Raw genomic sequence first — 22,664 nt, forward strand, 5'->3', positions numbered from 1 at the left:
GCTGGGTTTTGTGACTCCCCTGCTTCAAAACGTTAAATGGCTTCTTTTTATCTTTAGAATAAGGTTCAGAAGAATTGTCTTTAGAATAAGGTTCCTCAACCCGGCTCCAAAGCCCCGCATGATTCTGCCTCAGTCTTGTCTTTGCTCCTCTCTTCCCCCGCCCCTCCACTCCTGTCCCCACCCCATCTCTTTGGCTGACTTCTAGCGATCCTCAGGGCTCAGTTTAAATGTCTCTCACACAGGAAACCCTCTCCTCCTAGGCTAGGCTATTACCCTTTCACCTGTTCTACTTTCAGAGCGCCTTACATTGCTTCCTGGTACCTACCACAATTGTTATGCATTAAGCTTATTTATTTATTTTTGCTTAATGCCTGTGACCCTTCCTGCGCCTGTCCCTCTCTCATCCCCGATCCACTCCAAGCTCCAAGAATACTAGGACTTTGTCTATATTGTTTACTCTTGCAACCCCAACAGAGAGCACAACACTAGCATGCAGCAGGAATTCAATAGACAGTAAAGGCGTAAATGGAGCCATGTTCCTGAGGAAGTCTGACGTCCTCTAACAGTAATAATAATAGGAAGAGAGGCTAACTCTCTGATAACATGCACCAACCCAGGCACTTTTAAAAGTTCTTTTACATAAACAAACTCACTAATTTTCATGGCAAACTCATGAGGTAGGCTCTAGGAGCATCTTCATTTCACAGATGAGGCTCAGAGAGGTTAGGTGATGAGAGCGTTAATTCTTAGGTAGCTTGACAAGGAGTCAGGGGCCCTCGAGGAGGAGAAAGGGATCAACCTTTTTTCTGTATTGCTTTGTCTTAATCACATAGGACATTTTTCCTTAAGCTCTGAGTTATTATGACAACAATCTTTAAGACTAACTTTCTTTAAGCCCAGAGCTAACGATGTCTGGGCTTAATGTCTGTCTGACTTAAAGTCATGTCTGACTCTTTGCGACCCCATAGGCTGTACAGTCCCTGGAATTCTCCAGGCCAGAATACTGGAGTGGGTAGCCTTTCCCTTCTCCAGGAGATCTTCCCAACCCAGGGATGAAACCCAGGTCTCCTGCATTGTGGGCAGATTCTTTACCAGCTGAGCCACAAGGGAAGCTTGAGAATACTGGAGTGGGTAGCTTATCCCTTCTCCAGCAGATCTTCCCAACCCAGGAATTGAACTGGGGTCTCCTGCACTGCAGGCAGATTCTTCACCGACTGAGCTATGAAGGCTAAATCTTCTTTGGAGATCACGAATCTGACATCGTTCTCCATAAGCTATCAATGACATACCCAAGGTCACACAGTAAATGTCAGAGACAGCCTTGAACCAAGAGCAGTCCATGCTATTGACCACGGCTGCTATGCTGCCTTTTTTTTTTTTTTTGCTGCACCATGCAGCTTGTGGCATCTCAGTTCCCCAACCAGGGATTGAACCCTCAGCAGTGAGAGCCAGAATCCTAACCACCAGACTGCCAGGCAAGTTCCTATACTGCTCTTCTTAAAACAAAATAACTTTTCCCTCTCTCAAACTAGGGAAAACTTAACATGTAGAATATTCTCAGTGTTTTTTTTTTTAATAGACAAGCTCAATTTTAAGGGAACTAGTGATTTATAAAAGTAAGTGCATATTGTTAAATTCTACCTGGTATAACCAACTCCAGGGAGTGGGCATACCTATCCCAAAGTAATCCCATCCAGCCCTTTCTACTGTGCTTGTAAACGTCTTTTAGGTTAGAAATCACCATTTATCCTTTCCTTAAATAGTTCCTTGCCTTTGGGGAGGCTGAGGGTAGGAATGGGGGTAGGGATACTAAGAACAAAGAATGGAATGTAGCCATAAAAATTCCCAAAGCCTCCTGTCTACACTGCAGCATAAAACCAGAGTGAGAAAATAGGGCACCTACACCGCCTGTTTTATAACTCTGGATTTTTCAAGGAGATATTCAGAGATTCTTGCTCCCATCACAGCTCCAGTTGGTGTAAACATCATTTCCAGATATTTTCCAAAACGGCTGGAATTGTCATTGATGGCAGTGCATGCATTTCCAAAGGCTTCCACCAGAGAGTTGACTTGCAGAATTTTTTCTCTCAAGGTCTGATTATCTGCCTGTGCCAAACAGAGAACAGTCCAGTGGAGTCTCCAGAAACATTACTCCAGTAGAGCTGCCACACACCCCTCCCAGTAAATAAAAATCACATTTATCTTTTGCGGGAAAACTCCATTTGGGAAATTAGCATCAACCACCAGCACTGTTTTCTCAGATAAGCATCTCCCCAGGTGCGTACGTATCAGATGAGGCTAGGTTAGGTCAGTTTTTATGACCAGCCACGCTTCTCTTAAAATCCTTGACAGATAAAATGCCTAGAGTTTAGAAAGAATTTTAAATAGATTCCATCACTTTTCTCAGCTATTCATCATAATATTCAATAAACCTCCTCTGTAAAAAATACTTAAATTTGTTCTTAGTCTTACAATACACTGCTTAGAAGTAATTGCGAGGCTATTTTTACAGCCATATCTTCAATGTCCATTTCACCAAGCTAAAAATTTCTATTTCCCTCAACTTTTGCTCAAAGATTTCTACTTTCCAGTCCTTTAATTACCTTAGTGACTCCCCCGATCCTGCTCCTAGTGTTTAACCACTTTTACTACTTAATGGCTGTTTGTATTATACTGAGAACAAGAAAAGTTAATTGCCAAATCTAGTAAATTCGTGCTGGCATTATTTTCTTCACTACATGAAAGGAGGAGGACATGCTGACATCTTACAAGGCCTAGCAATCAGGAGGCGAGCATAATAAAGATGGAATGTTTCCATGTACCCCCTAATAAAATCCAGTATTTCCATCATTTTAGAAATATGCAGTTACTCTGAAGGGACTTCAAGCCACAGTACAGAAAGCAGGTCATCATTACCTTTCCCAAGAAAGTCAAATGCTGAACGATCAGGTGGGCACTTTCTGTCTTCCCAGAGCCACTTTCTCCACTGATGACAATGCACTGATACAGAAAATGAAGTGTTGGTGAAGAATTCACAGCGCAATAAACATCCTGTGTGTTCAGCTACGATTTTCATGTAACATCCACCACTGTTCACCTTAACTCTTCCCTGAGCAATACATCTTAGGAATCTTTCCATTTCAGTACACTGAGAGCTTCTTTAACCTTTTTAGTCATTTGTGACTCCTCTGTACAGATGTACCATAGTCTATTTAACCAGTCAGAATGGATACTTGAGTTTTTTCCTATGTTCATTATATTTATGCAGGTTCATTTGTAGAATACATTCCCAGAAATGGGGTTGTTGGACCAAAAGGTAAACACATTCATAAGTTTAATAGATAATACCAAATTGCTTTCCTAAGGACTGTATGAAAGTGCCTATTCTCCTGCAGCATCACCAACTGGGTATGTTGGATTTCTGCTATTCTGATAGGCAAAACACTGTATCTCGGTAGAGTTTTAATTTGCACTTTTATTACGAGTGAGATTGGGCATCTTTTCATAAGTTTAATGTCATTCGTATTTTCCTTTTTTGTGTCCAGTCTATACCCTTTGCCTTCCTTTTTTTAGTATTATTGGTCTTTCTATCAGTGTTTTCTAGGAGCTCTTTATGTATAAAGGAGATTAGGGGGTGTGGTATAATAAAAAACATATATTGGGTATTTGCCTCTGGTTCTTGACTCTGAGCGCCTAAACTTTTGGAATGTCCTGAATGATAGAAGTGGTGGAGCATTCTTTGTTATTCACAAACAAGTCCCTTTCAAGCAAATATAACTGCTAACCAAGTGGTTCAAGGTGGAGCCCAGGATAGCTTCAGGATGGGGGCTGATCACCCAAAAAGATGTAGGGGGAGGGAACTTTCAGCCTTACCATTCCAACTTCTGGGGAGGGGAAAGGGGCTAGAAACTGACTGAGTCATAAAAACTCTTGAACAACAAGATTCAGAGAGCTTCCAGTGTGAATACGTTGCAGGCCTGGGAGGGGCCTGGGCCTAGAAAATGCATAGAACCTTTGCACCATTTTCTCCTCTATATCTTGCCCTCAGCATCTCCTCCGTTTGGCTGTTTCTGAGTTGTGTCCTTTATAAAAACCCAGTAAACACAAGTATTTTTCTGAGTTCTGTGAGTCATTCTAGTGAATTATCAAACCTCAGGGGGATTGTGGGAATCCCTAAATTTGTAGTCAGCCAGGCAGAAGAGTGGGTATCCTAGGCACCCCATTCACAACTGGCATTGAAGTACAGGTGGTCTTGTGGACTGAGCCCCGAGCTTGTGAGGTCTGTGCTAAATCTGGATAGCTAGTATCAGAATTGAATGGAACTGAATTGTTAGACATCTGGTTGGCATCAGGGAATTGCAGAATTTGCTAGTGTTGGTAGAGACACAACATTTGGTGTCAGAAAAAAGATAACACAGTGGGATAACTTTGTAACTTGAAAAACACATATATCTCCCTTCATTTACTCCTGTCTATGAATTCTGTGGACATTTCACAAATCTCTGGGAAAGGTAATAATTTGGAGAAGCTAAGTTTTTAACCCATAGTTAATCCATGTATTCCATTTTATAAACTGCACTATTAAAATTTCAAGTGTTTCTCAACAAATCCAAAACTGGACTTCACAGGTCTCAGGAAATATATACATTGTGCTTCTCTCATAAAAATTTCTCATGAAATTAGACTGTTTCTATAACAGAATAAACACACAAGGGAAAAAATATTACAAGTAAAGGAAGGGCCAAAGGTTGGATATGCCACCACTGTGAACTGGAGGTCCAGACAGTTAAAATTTATTGGGTGAGCTTTGTGTTAATAGCATTGAGTTTAAGATTTGTGCAGTTTTTCCCCAATTCATCACAATTTCTTAGCAGCTAAACAGTGGGTACGTGACCATTATCAGCCTGTGTGCAGTATTTCATACGACAAGGACTGGACCATGAACTTTCTGAACCCTTCCTAGGAAAGAACTTAATTTCTGTCATTCTCCATCTTGTTTTTATTACAGTCATTACCATGTCATCAGTTTTGTGTTAGCTCTATGTTCTCAGATTAGAATTATCTTATTATATTTTAGGGATTCCCTGATAGCTCAGTTGGAAAAGAACATGCCTGCAATGCAGGAGACCCCAGTTCAATATCTGGGTCAGGAAGATTTGCTGGAGAAGGGATAGGCTACCCACTCCAGTATTCTTAGGCTTCCCTTGTGGCTCAGCTGGCAAAGAGTCTGCCTGCAATGTGGGAGACCTGGGTTCGATTCTTGGGTTGGGAAGATCCCCTGGAGAAGGGAAAGGCTACCTACTCCAGTATTCTAGCCTAGATAATTCCATGGACTCTATAGTCCATGGGGTGGCAAAGAGTTGGACATGACTGAGTGAATTTCACCTTCCTCTATTATATTTTACCAGGGAAAATGAGTGTATTTGAGGAGGATGTCTCACATTTCTTGAAAAGGGTTTCTACATTCTCTTGTTCCTCTAGTTTGTCACTATTCCTGTCCCACTGAGCTACTATTTCATTGCCTATTTCCTTGAGTCAGTATCAGCAACCAGATGGCAAGTTTTTAGGAAAACTCAAGAGTTGCAAAGGAGAACAGAAAACATCCTACTGTGGGACTTGGTGGGGAAGGACAGTTAAGTTCTTACCTGATCTTTGCTGAAAGTAACCATGCATTGGTAAGCAGCATCTGCTGATGCAAATATGTGGGGGGGATTTGAGGCACGTTTCACTCCATGATACAGTCTGGAAAACTGAAAAACATTAATTTAAAGAATTCTTCTAATGTTCCAATACCCTTTACCCATAAAACCGAGGCTGTGTCACTTTTCAGGGGAATTGTGGCATCAGAGAGGCTGTAGAGCAGAGTCTCTGGAGTCTACAGGCCTGACTTCTAATCCCAGGCTCCATAGCTTGTTCAAGGACACTAACTTCACTATGTGAAGCCTCCTCATCTGCCAAATAGGCTTACTAATAGTACCCACCATGCAGGGTCATGAGAAATATCCAAGGCAACCCAATGCCTGGTATACAGTAAACACTAATTGAATGTTAGCTGTTATCGTTACATCTTAACTTAAAAGTCACCCCCAAAATGTACGAATTTTGTTGCACTGTTATTTTCAGTTTGGGGGATGTCCACCCATGGTATTTTTTCTCACTTTTTCTCCCTTTTCATTTTTCCTTGAGATTTCAAATTTCCTGTTAAGGAGCCACATGCTCAAAAAATATTCCTTACCTGTGGAGAGTATATGCTTAGATTCTGGAAGGGGTTTAAGGCAATTAAGATATCTCCAACATATGTGTAAATAAGTAAGTCCACATAACGCTTCTGCAGCTGATGAATAATTGTATCCTAAGAAGAGGATAAACAGTACTGAGAGTAAACATTATTTCTAGTCAAGGGAGAGATATTAAAAACAACAACAAGTGTATTCTTACAAGAATAATTTTCTCCAAAAGATTAAAATAGTCCATTTAAATCATACCTTATTGATTAGGACCCTAATGATCCTAAATGCAGATATTTGCCTTGAAAGAAGAAAAAATTAGGAATATACTATTTAGAAGAATTCAGCCCATTTAGGACTTGCTAAAAAACACTGACATATCCGACAAGAGTTTTGTTACTATGAAAAAACTGTTTGACTCCATCCAAATGTTCTATTCAGAATTCGATTTAATAGGCCATTCCTATTAATAAAGTACAGATAAACTGTAACTTCGTTTTTCAAAGCATTACACTAAAAAATTTATGCGGTGGGAATGTAGAATTGAACACTTTTATATCACACTTTAGTGATTCATACATTGCATTTAAGGGTCCCCAGAGTTAGAAACAGCAGAAGCAGGTCCAATGCAATTAACAGCTCTATTAAACATGCATATTTTAAATGGGGATTATCACAATTTTCAAATTTGGAATTCAAGCTATATTAGCTGCACTATTTCCCTAAATGAAGCTCTTCTTTACGAAGAACAAAAAACTGTTTTAATTTAAGGGTTAAATTGCACGGTTCTATAAACAGAAAATAATTTCAGCTGATATAAAAACATCTTTCAAGCCTGCAATATAAAAGCCTTCACGGGAAAACTCCAAATCCTTTTCTCTTCATCATTTAGGACATTTAGGGGACTATAATGAACACAGCACAACACGGGATCATAGTCACAGCAGCCAAACATCCTGGAGTTTCACCCCAGGGCTACACAAAGTCTCAAGTGACCTTAGGAGAACATGGTCTACAACAGAAAGATCAGACCAGTCGTGTGAAACAAAAGTCCTTGGTGAAAACTGCCTATTAAACATTTAGTACCTCATCCAGGACCTCCATATTGACCAAGTCATCCTCAAGGCAGTATTTTTCAGCATCTTCCACATGATAGGGTCTTTTGGTGTGCATCCTTTCATGCCTAGAGTTTATCCAGAGAATATTAGTATAAAGGCAGTAAAAAATATATCAGAAACTAGGCCACAAGAACAATTCAGCCACTGTCTCATCACACAACACATTCAGAGACTTCAGAGAAGGGACAGGAAGAGCAAGCCTAGTCCAGGCCCCGGCCCTCTCTCATCACTGCAGAAATTCCAGGGGAAAGGGGTGCTCCAGCATCCAAGCCTTCCGCTGCCGTGAGGAGCACTGCCAAATGAGCCCTTATAATACTCATATCTGCTTCTCTTAAATGCCAACCACAGTACTTCCTCACATTATTTTCTGTTCAGCATCAGACACACAGGTACCTCGTTAAGGTACTTCCCTTGAGGTTCCCTCTTGCTTCTACCAGCACCACTCCCCGTTTTCTGGGGAATTTTTAAAGCTACAGAAAACTTTAGAGAATAACATAGCAAATACCAATGATAAAGAAACACTCATATTTTATCTTGTTTGTTTTAAATCCCTCTGTGACCCACTCCACTTTCCTCAGCTCAGTTCAGTCACTCAGTTGTGTCCGACTGTTTGCGACCCCATGGACTGTAGCATACCAGGCCTCCCTGTCCATCACCAACTCCTGGAGTTTATTCAGACTCATGCCCATTGAGTCAGTGACACCATCCAACCATCTTATCCTCTGTAGTCTCCTCCTCCCACCTTCAATCTTTCCCAGCATCAGGGTCTTTTCAAATGAGTCAGTTCTATGCTTCAGGTGGCCAAAGGATTGGAGTTTCAGCTTCAGCATCAGTCCTTCCCATGAATACTCAGGACTGATTTCCTTTAGGATGGACTGGTTGGATCTCCTTGCAGTGCAAGGGACTCTCAAGAGTCTTCTCCAACACCACAGTTCAAAAGCATCAATTCTTTGGTGCTCAGCTTTCTTTATAGTCCAACTCTCACATCCATACATGACTACTGGAAAAACCATAGCTTTGACTAGACAGACCTTTGTTGGCAAAGTAATGTCTCTGCTTTTTAGTATGCTGTCTAGGTTGGTAATAGCTTTTCTTCTAAGGAGCAAGCATCTTTTAATTTCAAGACTGCAGTCACCTTCTGCAGTGATTTTGGAGCCCCCCAAAATAAAGTCTCTCACTGTTTCCACTGTTTCCTCATCTATTTGCCATGAAGTGATGGGACCGGATGCCATGATCTTAGTTTTCTGAATGCTCAGTTTTAAGCCAACTTTTTCATTCTCGTCTTTCACTTTCATCAAGAGACTCTCTAGTTCTTCTTCGCTTTCTGCCAGAAGGATCGTGTCATCTGCATATCTGAGGTTATTGATATTTCTCCTGGCAATCTTGATTCCAGCTTGTGCTTCATCTAGCCCAGCATTTCTCATGATGTACTCTGCATAGAAGTTAAATAAGCAGGGTGACAATATACAGCCCTGACATACTCCTTTCCTGATTTGGAACCAGTCTGTTATTCCATGTTCAGTTCTAACTGTTGCTCCTTGACCTCCATACAGATTTCTCAGGAGGTAAATCAGGTGGTCTGGTATTTCCATCTCTAAGAATTTTCCACAGTTTGTTGTGATCCACACAGTCAAAGGCTTTGGCATAGTCAATAAAGCAGAAGTATATATTTTTCTGGAACTCTCTTGTTTTTTCAATGATCCAGAGGATGTTGGCAATTTGATCTCTGGTTCCTCTGCCTTTTCTAAATGCAGCTTGAACATCTGGAAGTTCACAGTTCAGATACTGTTGAAGCCTGGCTTGGAGAATTATGAGCATTACGTTGCTAGCATGTGAGATGAATGCAATTGTGTGGTAGTATGAGCATTCTTTGGCATTGCCTTTCTTTAGGATTGGAATGAAAACTGACCTTTTCCAGTCCTGTGGCCACTGCTGAGTTTTCCAAATTTGCTGGCATATTGAGTGCATTCCCTTCCCTGAATGACCAGTATTTGGTGGGTATTCTTCGTGTCTATTTAAAAATACCGGTCATATACTGATATTTACTTATGAACAACACAGAGATTTTATATGTTTAATTATAAAAATGATATCATACTGTTGGTTTCATTCTTCAAATTTCCCTTTTTTCCATTCAGTATCACGATCCCCCTCACCTCCCTCTATATACATCTAGAGAAAAAGAGAGCGAGAGAGAACTGCGATGATAGTGGGTATAAAAGGTAATAGGGATAGACAGACACACATACATAGAGACAGAGAGACACAAGAAACAATGGGGAGAGAGAGAGAAAGAGAGTGAGTGACCAAGTATCACTTTAATCATGGGGTAACTATGAACCCAATGATTTTTGGTACTGAAAGTAAAATATTAATACTACCTTTCTTACAGAAAGTACTATTTGTTTTTTTTTTAACTATTGTGATTCTCTTTCCATTTGAGATTTGCAAACTGAATTCTCATGTTACTGTCTTCCATATACAATATCTTATTCAGGGCCTTATATTTACCATTTCTTCATATACATTAAATACTACTGAAATGTAGTGATTGTGTATTTATACTTTATCTTTAGAAAATGAAAACCTAAAAAGGTCCTTCTAGTCAAGGCTATGGTTTCTCCAGTGGTCATGTATGGATGTGAGAGTTGGACTGTGAAGAAAGCTGAGCACCGAAGAATTGATGCTTTTGAACTGTGGTGTTGGAGAAGACTCTTAAGAGTCCCTTGTACTGCAAGGAGATCCAACCAATCCATTTTAAAGGAGATCAGTCCTGGGTGTTCTTTGGAAGGAATGATGCTAAAGCTGAAACTCAAATACTTTGGCCACCTCATACGAAGAGTTGACTCACTGGAAAAGACTCTGATGCTGGGAGGGATTAGGGGCAGGAGGAGAAGGGGACGACAGAGGATGAGATGGCTGGATGGCATCATCAACTCGATGGACATGAGTTTGGGTGAACTCTGGGAGTTGGTGATGGACAGGGAGGCCTGCTGCTGCTGCTGCTGCTGCTGCTGCTGCTAAGTCACTTCAGTCGTGTCCGACTCTGTGCGACCCCATAGACGGCAGCCCACCAGGCTCCCCCGTCCCTGGGATTCTTCAGGCAAGAACACTGGAGCGGGTTGCCATTTCCTTCCCCAATGCATAAAAGTGAAATGTGAAAATGAAGTCGCTCAGTCGTGTCCGACTCTTCGCGACCCCACAGATGGCAGCCCACCAGGCTTCTCCATCCATGGGATTTGCCGGGCAAGAGTACTGGAGTGGGGTGCCATTGCCATCTCCGAGGCCTGGCGTGCTGCAATTCATGGGGTCGAAAAGAGTTGGACACGAGTGAGTGACTGAACTGAATATTACATCATATAAATATAGACCAATTTCTCTACCCAGTCTTATATTGATCAGCATTTAGGCTGATTCCAGCTTTTTGCTATTATAAACAAAACAGCACTCAGTTATCTTTATCTGCATCCCCTTGCATTTATTTGTGAGATTTTCTCTAGGGGCTGTTGTTCCCCAGGCATTTAAAAACTTCCTGCCTATTAAATTAAAAGTTACTTCATGATCCCTATTATTGATAGATTTGAAGAAGGAATATTTTAAGCATGGTATCAGTCATCTCTAGTATTAGAAACAATTTTGCTGCTAATTCATATAAAGCTCCAAAGTGGATGAAACTTAATTTTACTTAATAAAATCAAATTTATAACCTAAGCATTTAAAAATTGTTATTAAACAGAACAGTTTATTCATCTCTATTCTATCATATTAGTGATATGAAAGAAAAATTAGTTTGGAAAACAGCTTTTTATAGTAACTCAGAGCTGCTTCTATCTAGCCACTTTGCTAAATAAAAAAGCAAGAAGGCCCATATTTCTGGCCAAATCCTCTTCACATTAAACCCAATCAGTTTTTTCCCTTAAAGTTCATCATAAAACCAAATACTGTAACATATTTTTAGTAAACTGATTAAATTCTCATCATATTAAATTCAGCTAGTTTATCTCCTTCCTAAATTTATAGCTTGCAATCATATGAAATAGGTTATGTTAGAGTTTATTTCAAGCATCTTTTAACAAAGAAAGTCAGGAATTTAATAACAAAGAAAGTCAGCCCTGATTCCAGAATAAGGACTCCATTCTCTCCCCGTACTGAATGCAAGTAAATATGTTGGACACAATCCGTGGTATTCTGAGAGGTACATGGTAACAGGCTGACTGAGGGAATCAGAATTCAAAATATCATTAAATAAAATGCCAAGTTTCCTAGGAATTTTTTTTCTTCCTGTAACTCCTGACCTGAACTTGAAGTCAGCCTGATCTGCATACAGGGATGTCAGTCTTCACACTGTGTGGCATTTTTATAACCAACTAATAATGGAAGCACTGACAAACCTCAGTTGCAGTATCACAAATAAATAAACTCTACTACAAAGTCCTGACTTTAGCTATGAACATGTACAACGCAATATTGAAGGACTGAAACTATTATCTTCTGAATTCATAGAGTTAATCTATACGCCAATCTATCTGTCTCACAGATTTAACCTCCAGGAATTGTGCAGATGCTATCTGCAAATATGAGCTTGATCCTCATAAAATCTCCAGTAATATTTTATAAACAACAAAAAACTTTTAAAAGATTTAACCTGCTGTCATTAGCAATGTATGACCTTTTCTCATGTGTATAAGCAATTAACTTTCCTAGAATTATTTGCTCCCAAAATTGAAACTAGCAATCTAGAAGTTGATGTAGATGCAAGGTATTTCCACTCTGATAAAGGCCAGTTCATTTTCTCAACCAGGGGGAAAAACATATGCCAGCCCTATCTCTATCTTCCTCAACTAGTGTTCCTCTGAAACTGCTACCTGCTTCATTTTCCTGCTTTGGATACAGGAAAGGTTTGGAGAGAATAAAGAGAAAAAATTATTTACTCCAATTTTTATATTTTAAAATTGACATTATCCTAGATTACTTATTTATTCAAAGTGTTACACAGTTTTATATTTATGCATTTTTAGTTGAAATTATTCAAAATAAACTTGGTTTAATTGTTTTAACAGTTTTCTTGAGTTAAATAATTTGTTGTCACTGGTTAACAGATGACACCACCCATATGGCAGAAAACAAAGAAAACTAAAGAGCCTCTTGATAAAAGTGAAAGATGAGAGTGAAAAAGTTGGCTTAAAACCCAACATTCAGAAAACGAAGATCATGGCATCCGGTCCCATCACTTCATGGCAAACAGATGGGAAAACAGTGGAAACAGAGACAGACTATTTTGGGGGGCTCCAAAATGACTGCAGATGGTGACTGCAGCCATGAAATTAAAAGATGCTTGCTGCTTGGAAGAAAACCTATGACCAACCTGGACAGCATACTAAAAAGCAGAGACATTACTTTGCCAACAAAGGTCTGTCTAGTCAAAGCTATGGTTTTTCCAGTAGTCATGTATGGATGTGAGAGTTGGACTATAAAGAAAGCTGAGCGCTGAAGAATTGATGCTTTTGAACTGTGGTGTTGGAGAAGACTCTTGAGAGTCCCTTGCGCTGCAAGGAGATCCAACCAGTCCATCCTAAAGAAAATCAGTCCTGGATATTCACTGGAGGGACTGATGCTGAAGCTGAAACTCCAGTCCTTTGGCCACCTGAAGCATAGAACTGACTCATTTGAAAAGACCCTGATGCTGGGAAAGATTGAAGGTGGGAGGAGGAGACTATAGAGAATGAGATGGCTGGATGGCATCACCGACTCAACGGACATGAGTTTGAGTAAACTCTAGGAGTTGGCAATGGACAGGGAAGCCTGGAGTGCTGCAGTCCATGGGGTCACAAAGAGTTGGACACAACTGAGCAACTGAACTGAACTGTCAACTTAAAATTTCCTTTAATTCACATGCTCCACCTAGTGCCTTACTTGAGAATAGCATCTACTATCAGTTGTTGAACACTTCCTTATTTAATGTGAAAATTACAGATTTCCAACAGTATCCAACTCTGGATCTAGTATTCCAAAGTTTAGAGGGATGGAGAGATAGATAAATGGTGGATAAAGTAAACAAAGGGCTTCCCTGGTGGCTCAGACGGTAAAGCATCTGCCTGCAATGCGGGAGACCTGGGTTCAATCCCTGGGTCCCGAAGATTCCCCTGGAGAAGGAAATGGCAACCCACTCCAGTACTTTTGCCTGGAAAATTCCATGGATGGAGGAGCCTGGTAAGCCACAGTCCATGGGATTTCAAAGAGTCGAACACGACTGAGCAACTTCACTAAAGTAAGCAAAAAGTATTCTATTAAACTAAGAGTTATGGTAAGGAATTACAGTTTTGATGATTTAGAAGACATTTTCAAAATTCAGTTTTTTGCCAGATTTTCTGTTAGTTTTTATGAAGCCTTAAGCACATTGTCTGCCCCGCCTGGATTTCCAGATAAATGGAGTTTGGGGGTTAAAGCTTACAGAAGATGAGACTCAAAGCTCTGGTTTAGGCTGGTTCTCAGAGTTTGTGTTTCGTGTGGTAGTGGGGGAGGTAGGGGTAAGTAGGGTTGACCTAAGGATTCAGGGTTCAGGAAAAGGAGAAACTGGTATCTGAGTCCCCAAATCAAGTAATGTGGGAATGAGCGAAAGTCTGAAACATCAAGTCTAATGAAATAATCACTGGATCTGAAGAGTGGGTGAGACGGAGCTAGAGGTGGAGGCTAGGAGCTCCTCTAAAACAACAGTGGGCACAGATGGGACATAGGATGGAGGGATTTTTTGGAATGCCTTAGGCCCAGCTCATGAGGAGGAAAGGAGCTGTAGAGGGTATGAAGCTGACTCAGACACTGAGAGAATAAAGCCTGGAGTGCTGCTGCCATCACTATAATTTAATCTCTGTATCTGTATTAGGTTAAAACCATTTCTGTGCATTCTCTTTAATATCTCATCACTGACCTGTAGACTTCTTTATTTGAGCTGTTGGCCCTATGAATAAGATTGATAACATAACATATATTATGTCCAAAAGTGACTATTTAAACCCTTAGCCTGTTCCCGTCCATCAACTCTGTGGAAGCAGTAACTTCAATGTAGGTAGGTCTAACAGGGCTGCAAGAGCTTCACATAGGTGTGGCAGGATACATTCTTCCCTCCACCCCACTATGTGAAAAAAACAAAGTGATAGAAGAAAGGCCTCTAAATTACAACTGAAGAGTAGGAAGTAAACAAAATCTTTTAGCCTAATAATGACAAGGGAATGTGCTAATTAGAGGTTAAACTCTGCAGTGAAAAATGCCTGATTGTCTTTTAGACAGCTGTCCTGCGGCAGGAGGACCACTGGGAAGGCCACCTCTATCTCCACCCCTCCACACTCAGGATCAGAGCCCTACCCTCCATCCCAGAGAGGAACCAGTAGAAGCGAAAAATGACTAACCCACTTATCAGACTCCAGATAAGTAAGTAAAATCTGTTGGGGATGGATAAGAAAATGAGTAAAGGAGAGGCTTGGACTCAAAGGTGGTGCTCCTCAAGAGTCTAAGACAAAGATTCTGTGGCTATATGCAAAGCTTAGGGACATGCTGACAATTTGGATACATTTAGAGAAACCTTTCCTTCATCATCACATCCAGTGGCTCTCATATAGTAAGGAAAATGTTACTCAAAGTGGGGATAGAGTACTATTATTAGTGATGTTCAATATTTCTTCCAAGTCATTATTTCCATTTCAGGATATCTCCTGATAACAGGATGGATGAAAGAAACTTTTGACTATAATTATTTAATCATGGACCTAGCATGAGAAAAATAATGGCAGACCATCTAGGTGTACCATTATTTTTCGGTACACCTAGAGGGCATGGTAACCCACTCCAGTGTTCTTGCCTGGAGAATCCCCATGGAGAGAGGAAGCTGGCGGGCTAGAGTCCATGGGGCCACAAAGGTCGAAAATGACTGAGCGACTAGCACATCTAAGTGTAGCTTCATCCTGTGGTTTAGTTGCTAAGTTGCGTCTAACTCTTTTGTGACTCAACAGGAAACAGGAGATGGCGAGAGTGAGCACTGACATTTTAGGAATCGGTGAACTAAAATGGACTGGAATGGGTGACTTTAACTCAGATGGCCATTATATCTACTACCGTGGGCAAGAATCCCTTAGAGGAAATGGAGTAGCTATCATAGCAAAAAAAAAAAAAAAAAAGAGTTGAATGCAGTCCTTGGATGCAATCTCAAAAATGACAAAATGATCTCTGTTTGTTTCCAAGGCAAATCATTCAATATCACAGTAATCCAAGTCTATGCCTCAACCAGTAATGATGAAGAAGCTGAAGTTGAACAGTTCTATGAAGACTGACGATCTAGAACTAACAGCCAAAAGAGATGTCTTTATCATTATAGGGGACTGGAATGCAAAAGTAGGAAGTCAAGAGACAGCTGGAGTAATGGGCAAATTTGGCCTTGGAGTACAGAATGAAGCAGGGCAAAGGCTAATAGAGTTTTGCTAAGAAAAAGCACTGATCATAGCAAACACCCTCTTCCAACAACACAAGAGAAGACTCCCATACATGGATATCACCAGATGGTCAATACCAAAACCAGATTGATTATATTCTTTACAGCCAAAGATGGAGAAGTTCTATACAGGCAGCAAAAACAAGACCAGGAGCTGACTGTAGCACAGACCATGAATTCAATATTGCCAAATTCAGACTTAAATTGAAGAAAGTAGGGAAAATCACTAGACCATTCAGGTATGACCTAAATCAAATCCCTTATGATTATCCAGTGGAAGTGAGAAATAGATTCAAGGGATTAGATCTGATAGACAGAGTGCCTGAAGAAATATGAACAGAGGTTCATGACATTGTACAGGAGACAGGGATCAAGACCATCCCTAAGAAAAAGAAATGCAAAAAGGCAAAATGGTTGTCTGAGAAGGCCTTACAAATAGCTGTGAATAGAAGAGAAGTGAAAGGCAAAGGAGAAAAGGAAAGATATAGCCACTTGAATGTAGAATTCCAAAGAATAGCAAGGAGAGATAAGAAAGCCTTCCTCAGCAATCAATGCAAAGAAATAGAGGAAAACAATAGAATGGGAAAGTCTAGAGATCTCTTCAAGAAAATTAGAGATACAAAGGGAATATTTCATGCAAAGATGGGCTCGATAAAGGACAGAAATGGTATGGACCTAACAGAAGCAGAAGATATTAAGAAGAGGTGGCAAGAATACACAGAAGAACTATACAAAAAAGATCTTCATGACCCAGATAATCACGATGATGTGATCACCAACCTAGAGTCAGACATCCTGGAATGCGAAGTCAAGTGGATCTTAGGAAGCACCACTACAAACAAAGCTAGTGGAGGTGATGGAATTCCAGTTGAGCTATTTCAAATCCTGAAAGATGATGTTGTGGAAGTGTTGCACTCAATATGCCAGCAAATTTGGAAAACTCAGCAGTGGCCACAGGATTGGAAAAGGTCAGTTTTCATTCCAATCCTAAAGAAAGGCAATGCCAAAGAATGCCCAAACTACCACAGAATTGCATTCATCTCACACACTAGTAAAGTAATACTCAAAATTCTCTAAGCCAGGCTTCAACAGTATGTGAACTGCGAACTTCCAGATAGATGTTCAAGCTGGATTTAGAAAAGGCAGAGGAACCAGAGATCAAATTGCCAACATCAATTGCATCATCAAAAAAGTAAGAGAGTTCCAGAAAAACATGTATTTCTGCTTTATTGACTATGTCAAAGCCTTTGATTGTGAAGACCACAACAAACTCTGGAAAATTCTGAGAGAGATAGGAATACCAAACCACCTGACCTGCCTCTTGAGAAACCTGTATGCAGGTCAGGAAGCAACAGTTAGAACTGGACATGAAACAACAGACTGGTTCCAAACAGAAAAAGGAGTACGTCAAGGCTGTATATTGTCACCCTGCTTATTTAATTTACATGCAGAGTACATCAAAGAAATGCTGGGCTGGATGAAGCACAATCTGGAATCAAGATGGCCAGGAGAAATATCAATAACCTCAGATATGCAGAGGACACCACCCTTATGGCAAAAAGTGAAGAAGAACTAAAGAGTCTCTTGATGAAAGTGAAAGAAGAGAGTGAAAAAGTTGGCTTAAAACTGAATTTTCAGGTAACGATAACCCTGTATGCAAGAGAACAAAAGAGACACAGATGTATAGAACAGTCTTTTGGACTCTGTGGGAGAGGGAGAGGGTGGGATGATTTGGGAGAATGGCACTGAAACATGTATAATATCATATTAGAAATGAATTGCCAGTCCAGGTTCGATGCAGGATACAGGATGCTTGGGGCTGGTGCACTGGGATGAACCAGAGGGATGGTACAAGGGAGGGAGGTGGCGGGGGGCGGGGTTCAGGATGGGGAACACGTGTACACCCGTGGCGGATTCATGTTGATGTATGGCAAAACCAATACAATTAAAAGAAACAAAACTGAACTTTCAGAAAACTAAGATCATGGCCTCCAGTCCTATCACTTCATGAAAAATAGATGAGGAAACAGTGAGAGACTTTATTTTTGGGGGCTCCAAAATCACTGCAGATGGTGACTGCAGCCATGAAATTAAAAGATGCTTGCTCCTTGGAAGAAAACCTATCACCAACCTAGACAGCATACTAAAAAACAGAGGCATTACTTTGCCAGCAAAGGTCCATCTAGTCAAAGCTATGGTTTTTCCAGTAGTCATGTATGGATGTGAGAGTTGGACTATAAAAAAAGCTGAGCACCAAAGAATTGATGCTTTTGAACTGTGGTGTTGGAGAAGACTCTTGAGAGTCCCTTGGATAGCAAGGAGATCGAGTCCATCCTAAAGGAAATCAGTCCTGAATATTCACTGGAGGGACTGATGCTGAAGCTGAAACTCCAATCCTTTGGCCACCTGATGGTTAGAAATGACTCATTTGAAAAGACCCTGATGCTAGGAATAATTAAAGGCAGGAGAAGAAGGGGATGACAGAGGATGGGATGGCTGAATGGTATTACCAACTCAATGGACATGAGTTTGAATAAACTCCAGGAGCTGGTGATGGACAGGGAGGCCTGGTGTGCTACAGTCCACGGGATAGCAAAGAGTCAGACATGACTGAGCAAGTGAACTGAGCTGAACTGGACTACAGCCCACCATGGTCCTCTGTCCACCTAATTTCCCAAACAAGAGTACTGGAATGAGTTGTCATTTCCTTCTCCAGAGGACATTCCTGGCCCAGGGATGGAATCCGAGTCTCCTGCCTGGCAGGCGGTTTCTTTATCACTGAGTCATCTAGGAAGCCCAATACCATCCTACTGAGAGCCAAATATGAAAGAAGTTACCACCTAGATAACTCTAAGTATATTAGTTCTATCTTGATCTGAAATTTAAGCTTATATGTATCAAATAAACATTATAATACACAGATTAAAAAATACAAGAATTAGTTGGGTGGAAATTTATAAAGTATCACCCCATTTTTTCATTTAAACATAGTTTTGACCATAATTCCAACAAATCAGCATCTTATTAATTATATTAAATGAATTTGACATAGCTACCTTCTCCAGGCAGTAAGAATCAGTGACAGCAACAGAAAATTAAATATCAATTCACTTAGTTATAGACAGACGGATAGAGACAGACACGCTGTTCAGTCGTGTCTGACTCTTTGTGACCCCATGGACTGCGTCATGGCAGGCTTCCCTGTCCTTCACCATCTCCCAGAGCTTGCTCAAACTCATGTCCATTGAGTTGGTGATGCCATCCAACCATCTCATCCTCTGTTGTGTCCTTCTCTTCCTGCCTTCAATCTTTTCCACCATCAGGGTCTTTTCTAATAAGTTGGCTCTTCATGTCAGGTGGAAAAGTATTGGAGCTTCAGCATCAGTCCTTCCAATGAATATTCAGGACTAATTTCCTTTAGGATTGACTTGTTTGATCTCCTTGCAGTCCAAGGGACTCTCAAGAGTTACAGTTCAAAAGCATCAATTCTTTGGTGCTCAGCCTTCTTTATGGTATGGATTTGCTTCTTTTCTGTTAGGAAAATCCTTAACCTTCTATATGTCAATCATCTTCAGCACTTGATAAAGTAATCATTCAGAATTTGTGATTTACACAGGAGTCCAAGAAACCAATAGCGTATATGTATATGTGTGTGTGTGTATATATTGGGGCGTTACCTGTTTACAGGTAAAAGAGGAAGCGAGTGAGTAAGACTTACTGGGAAAAGCTCAGCAGTTAAGCAGTGAAGTAAATATCTGTTTTTAAAGGTCATTGCTGCTGTTTGAAAAGAAATCAGGAAAGCTGAGGTCATTGTTTTAATAATTGTTTTAAAGCCTTAGGCAAATTGCAAGGGTATAATCAAAATCCATTAAACAGAGCAGGAAACAACCAGCAACTTAATTGCTCTACCAAGTAATACTTGGTAGTAGACCCTTGGCATTTGAGGGTTTAACATTTGTGGTTTCAGCTAATCCCAAACCACCCACTGGGAAAGGAACAACATGCTGGATTTTGCAATTTTCCTGAGGCCAGAAGTTGAATCCACAATGGGAGGTTGGGAGGTTGGGAGGTAGGAGAGGGTGAGGTCACAGCACAGCCAACCATTGCTTTTCCTGCTTCCACACCCACTGCAGACAGTGGTTTCTACTCTTCTCCCACTAACCCTTGTGAAGGGTTTTTTTTTTAATTCATGTCTTCTCTAACTTTGATAGTGACAGGACACACCAGATGATACTGATGAATTCAGGGATTTCCAAAAGTGATTTGGGGAAAAAGTCCTTTTGAAAGTCAAAGAAATGGGAGCTGATGTAAAGGAAATGGCCAAATTGTTTCACAGCATCCCTGACAGGTTAAGTAAAAATGTAGCTTTAAACTGCTGTTCGTGGAATATCAGGGTTATTTAACCTCCTTCAAGACAGAGTCAGCTTTGGATACATACCCTCTCTACTGTTCCTGAATTCAACATATGCTACAGCAAAATTATAAATTACTGGAAAAACTTAAATTTAACAGTTTCACTCATTTAATCAGCATCAAGAATTGGTATCAAATCTCAGATAGTACAACATAATGCAAAAAGGGAATGGATCAGTCTAGCTGTCCCCCAAAACTGTACCATTCAGAAGAGAAGGCTTAGACCAGGAGAGAGCACCTGGGACTTCACCATTTAAGCCCTTTTTTAATTCTGTGAATGAAAAATACCTCCTGCCTTATCAGTGAACAAAGGATGTTGCAGCCATCAAGCCATCTCCCTGATGGTGAGCTCTGAGGGAATTCAGGAATGGAAACTGGATGCCTGATGCCCACCATTTAGCAGTCAACTGCTCCAGCCACCCTGAATGGTGCACCCCGAGGAGACACAGGATGGGAAAGCACAGGATGCTGGCCCCAGAGAGCTAAGGTGCATATCAAAGGAATGATTCCAGGGAGCCCACAGTCTTGTATCTTCTCATACATAGAGAGGCACTAAATTCCTTAACTTGAGATATCTGGTTTTCTTTAATTAACTATAATCTTTGGATGTTCTGACCATTTGGTCTTCATTGCAAAAAAGAAAAAAAACTTCTACATTTCCTGGATCCCCACCTTGCCTCTTTGGAGCAGTTCCCCAGAGTTATCTGAGATGTTGTGTCCCAGGCTTAAGTCCCCAGTTTTGTCCACCAAGTAAAATATAACTCTCAATTTTTAGGTTGTACATTTTTTTTCAGTTGACAATATATAGTACAGCTTCTGCTTTATTGTGAATAAGCCGCCCATGATTCCTAACCTCACTCCTGAATATTCATCTATTTCCTCATCACAGCTGATGAGGACCATTTCCGTATAACATTCCTGTTCGCCCCACCCCCACCTTCCATCCACTTACAGTGAGGGAATAGGGGATTGCTCCTTGCTCCCCTCTGCCTTTTTCCATCCACTGTTCTCCCTGACCAGTCTCTCTCTTCTAAAAAGTTCACATCACACTCAAGTCATCTTCTCCAGCACTTGACCCCCATTTTCCTTTCTCTCCACTCCTTCTCCTGATATCAGGCTTTGGTTTTCCCATACCCTACCAATCACTCCTCGTTCTACTCTTTCCCCCCTTCTCACTACTGCACTTGACTAGTCTTCTGCAGACCTGCCCCCCTTCTAGATATTAAATACATTGGTCTTGTCTTGATTTGAATTTAAACAATTTGGAAGTTAACACTTTCTTATCATCGAGACAAGAGCTGGGACTTTATTTTGGGGGGCTCCAAAATCACTGCAGATGGTGATTGCAGCCATGAAATTAAAAATGCTTGCTCCTTGGAAGAAAAGTTATGACCAACCTAGACCGCTTATTAAAAAGCAGAGACATTACTTTGACAACAAAGGTCTGTCTAGTCAAAGCTATGGTTTTTCCAGTAGTCATGTATGGCTGTGAGAGTTGGACTATAAAGAAAGCTGAGTGCTGAAGAATTGATGCTTTTGAACTGCTTTTTGAACTGTTGGAGAAGACTCTTGAGAGTCCCTTGGACAGCAAGGAAATCCAACCAGTCCGTCCTAAGGAAATCAGTCCTGAATATTAATCGGAAGGACCAGTGCTGAAGCTGAAACTCCAATATTTTGGCTGCCTGAAGCATAGAACTGACTCATTTGAAAAGACCCTGATGCTGGGAAAGATTGAAGGCAAAGAAGGGGATGACAGAGGATGAGATGGTTGGATGGCATCACCGACTCAATGGACATGAGTTTGAGTGAACTCCAGGAGTTGGTGATGGACAGGGAGGCCTGGCATGCTGCAGTTCATGGGGTTGCAAAGTGTCAGGCACGACTGAGTGGCCAAACTGAACCAATCACTTTGTTAATTCTTTTCACACTGTGATTTCAAGAGTCTTCTTTGTTGATTCTTTAAAAATTTTATTTCTCCTCTACTGAACTGTCTACAATTGTGCTGTGACTAGTTCCAAGTAATCTCTCAAAGGTTCCTGAGAACTCAGTTCTACAATCTCTTTTCTCACCATCCTTTCACTGCATCTGCTCTTTGTCTTCATTGTAACTGCCAGTCCCCTGACCCAGACGCATGTTCAAAGTCAGTAAACCACTCTGGCTTCACTTTTCTTCCACACCCCCAAAAGACCTCAGGGATACACTCCTACTCAGATTCTTTTGTCCCCATGTCCACCCATAATGTCCATCCAAGCCAGTCTCCAACCTGAAGAAGACCACAGTATCTGCTTTGTCTCCTCCTGCTCCTATGGCTAAGAATTTCAAGAGATGATAGATGGAAAAGGTGACAGTGTTAATGGTACAATTTTACAGAGGTTCTAATGCCAAATGGTCTCCTGAATGCTCTGCATGCATTATCTTAAACACTGA

General features: G+C 40.8%; 1 protein-coding gene across 1 annotated transcript in view; it reads right to left on the reverse strand.

The window, feature by feature from the left end:
* Positions 1-22,664, reverse strand: part of MYO3B (myosin IIIB) — a 427,435-nt gene that overhangs the window by 235,875 nt on the left and 168,896 nt on the right. Inside the window, 5 exon segments of the mRNA XM_052652976.1 lie at positions 1,904-2,106; positions 2,917-3,000; positions 5,646-5,750; positions 6,236-6,352; positions 7,314-7,410. Of these exon segments, the coding sequence (XP_052508936.1) occupies positions 1,904-2,106; positions 2,917-3,000; positions 5,646-5,750; positions 6,236-6,352; positions 7,314-7,410 (606 nt within the window).

Source organism: Budorcas taxicolor, chromosome 2 (genome assembly GCF_023091745.1).
Source record: "Budorcas taxicolor isolate Tak-1 chromosome 2, Takin1.1, whole genome shotgun sequence".
Classification (NCBI taxonomy): Eukaryota; Metazoa; Chordata; class Mammalia; order Artiodactyla; family Bovidae; genus Budorcas; species Budorcas taxicolor.